This window comes from Lygodium microphyllum, chromosome 6 (assembly GCF_053477565.2).
Source record: "Lygodium microphyllum isolate KBCC chromosome 6, Lygodium_microphyllum_v1.1.10, whole genome shotgun sequence".
NCBI classification, from domain to species: Eukaryota; Viridiplantae; Streptophyta; class Polypodiopsida; order Schizaeales; family Lygodiaceae; genus Lygodium; species Lygodium microphyllum.
The window spans coordinates 4,022,799-4,025,370 of NC_141140.1; the positions used below are offsets into that span (position 1 = coordinate 4,022,799).

The 2,572-nt window shown below is 49.8% G+C and overlaps 1 protein-coding gene across 1 annotated transcript; it reads right to left on the minus strand.

Annotated features, from left to right (window-relative positions):
* Positions 1-248: 248 nt before the first annotated feature.
* Positions 249-1,392, minus strand: LOC148034247 (tyrosinase-like). Its single transcript, XM_087680474.1, has one exon. The coding sequence runs from the start codon at positions 1,349-1,351 to the stop codon at positions 422-424; it is 930 nt and encodes a 309-aa protein (XP_087536600.1). The 5' UTR covers positions 1,352-1,392; the 3' UTR covers positions 249-421.
* Between the last annotated feature and the right edge of the window lie 1,180 nt (positions 1,393-2,572).

Here is a 2,572-nt window from a genome sequence, read left to right on the forward strand (position 1 = left end):
ACTTAGACCCATCATAGGGGTATGCTAGAATCATGGGTTTAGCACTATACCATATTGAAAGTAAGACCACCAAATGCACTATTAGAGTCAATACAAAACTAAAGAATGAATAATCAAATATTCAAATAGCATAGTCGGTGCACTGTATATAAAGTATCATGGTCACACAAGGAAACATTTCTAAGAAGAGATAGACTCAAGTAATGCAATATATTTCAAAGGGATGATTTACTCGAATAGAAATAAGGCACAAATCTAATAACCATAGTTGTACTTGTAGCAATGTTTCATATGTTGAATGTTCCACCCTCATAAAGTGCCACCAATGATCCATGGTACTCCAAGTTGTAAGGCTCCCATTATGAGAAGAAGCCATGTGTGAGCACAAACATTGGTTGGGTCTTGACTTATGTTGGTGCTCTCACAGGCACACCGCTAAGACCCAAGAACCGATTATTGCGGTGAAGTTGAGGGTGTCGTCCTGGGTTCGGTAAGAGGAGTCGGGGTGGCGGACGGTGGGGTAGCCCTTGGGGGTGAAGGGGCTGCCTTCAGAGGGCACCACGTAGTAGGGCTTGGCCGGGGGGTTGTACACGTCCGAGGAGGTGTGGGGGCTGCCGACGTCCTCCGGCACCACGAACGCCCTTAGGGGGTTGGGGATGCTGCTCGCCGAGAAGGACCTCCATGGGTAGGCCAGCGAGATGTCCGTGGACATGAAGATGTCCGGCATGCCCAAGGTGCGGGTGGCGTGGGCGGCCCAGTCCCAGTACGGGAGGCGGATGTCGTTGGCGATCTCGGCGGCCGCCTTCTTCTCCTGGGCATCCGACAGGCCCTCCGCCAGGAGCTTGGCCTGGCGGATGATGGACTGCTCCAGCAGCAGCAGGTAGGGGCGGTGCCACGTGGGGAACAGGGGGCTGCCGTGCTGGCAGTAGCCGCCCCACCACGTGCTGCTCTTGGTCCACACGTGGGAGCCCGCGCCGTCGTAGGGCTGGTGGGGGAGGCCGTGGATGCCCGCGATCTGGTAGAAGGACCAGCGGTCGTCGGAGGGGAGCTGCTGGACAGCCTGGAAGGCCAGGAGGAACAGGTCCCGCCGCATTTTCAGGCGGTCCAGCTCCTCTGGGCTCCTGACCTTATTGCTCTGGTCGGCGGGCTTGCTGCCGGCCACCAGAATATGGGGGTAGAAGAACGTCCACACGCTCTCTCTCGCCAGCGGTTTCGCTCCGTCCGCCACGGGGTAGCGGTACACGATCGCATGCGACTCACTGTCGTGCGGATCTACCCCAGTCGTCCCGAGCCGGGTAGCCGTAGGCGCAATATTAAGCTTTTGCTCCTTGTCATGATCAGCTGTTGCCATGGGTGACGAAGATGTATGCAGTCGACCTTAGCCTAAAACTGAATTTGATCTCTGCTTATGGCTTAACGCCGGGACACCTCCAATCTATATATACCTCCACGACGTGCATCCATCATCTTCTCTACAGTCTCGTCGGTGTCGACGTAAGGTCTTCTTTACGTACTCCGAGAGTCTAGAGAGGGACACGGCGGCGATTGTTCAACGTGGAGTAAGGCTGTCTATGACCAATTCACATCACTCAGCATGGTGCCATGATGTGAACGTGATTGTGGGGCCCTTTGCAAGTTCGTGTCTAGAGACTAGAGTCCAGCAGCATAGCCCGAGACTCGCCACAGATCACATCGTCACACAACATGCGAGCATTTCTGCTGACCACCTACACCGATGCAATCGTTTAGAACGGCCTTTTACTACCGCTCCCTAACCATGGAAAAGGAAGTCAAAATCTTGAATGTGGTGCCATTAGCGGTGCCGACGAACATGCTGCCGAACGTCCTTAGGGGGTTGGGGATGCTGCTCAAGCACGTTTAGTTGTCCCCTAGTTAGAACTCGGAAACTTCATGCGCGCTTATTTTACTATACAGGAATTAACAAAATCCAATAGGGAGGGAATTGATGACTTTTCCTTTATACTATACCGCTCCGATCTGTTAATCTGTATTCTATATACTAATTCAACAATGTCGACCTCTCTAAGCCTTGAAGTTTCTTGAAGAACTTTGTGAGAGGTAGTTTTTTTTAAAAGCTATTTCTAATTCCATTTCCATAAGGGATTTCTTGATTCCTACGTCTTGAAAATTTTCATTCTTTTTTAGTACCTCAATGATCGATGACACTCAATTAGTGTGCTCAATTAGTAATTTGTCTATTTCTTCTCTGACATGATGGGTGTATGGAGGATTCATAGGTCAGGATTGCTGCTTAATATGCTTTGTATTATCCTTCAGAGGCTTTTTGTAGTGGGTGAGAAGTTGCAGTGGTATACCCTTAAGGTTAGAGTAATTCCCAATGAAAATGTCTAAATATTCCTTCAGCAAGCTAGTCCATTGTACCTCATCTGCTACACTAAGGTCTTAAGCAATGTACATAAGCTTAGGGAGCTCTCCTGGCATTGCCATATTTGCTTTCACTTTGTGAATCATTGGGGTAGGTCTTATGCTTTTCCTTGACTTTGAGTTTCTAACTCCCTCTAGTGGATATTGCAATTTAAGTACTTGCATC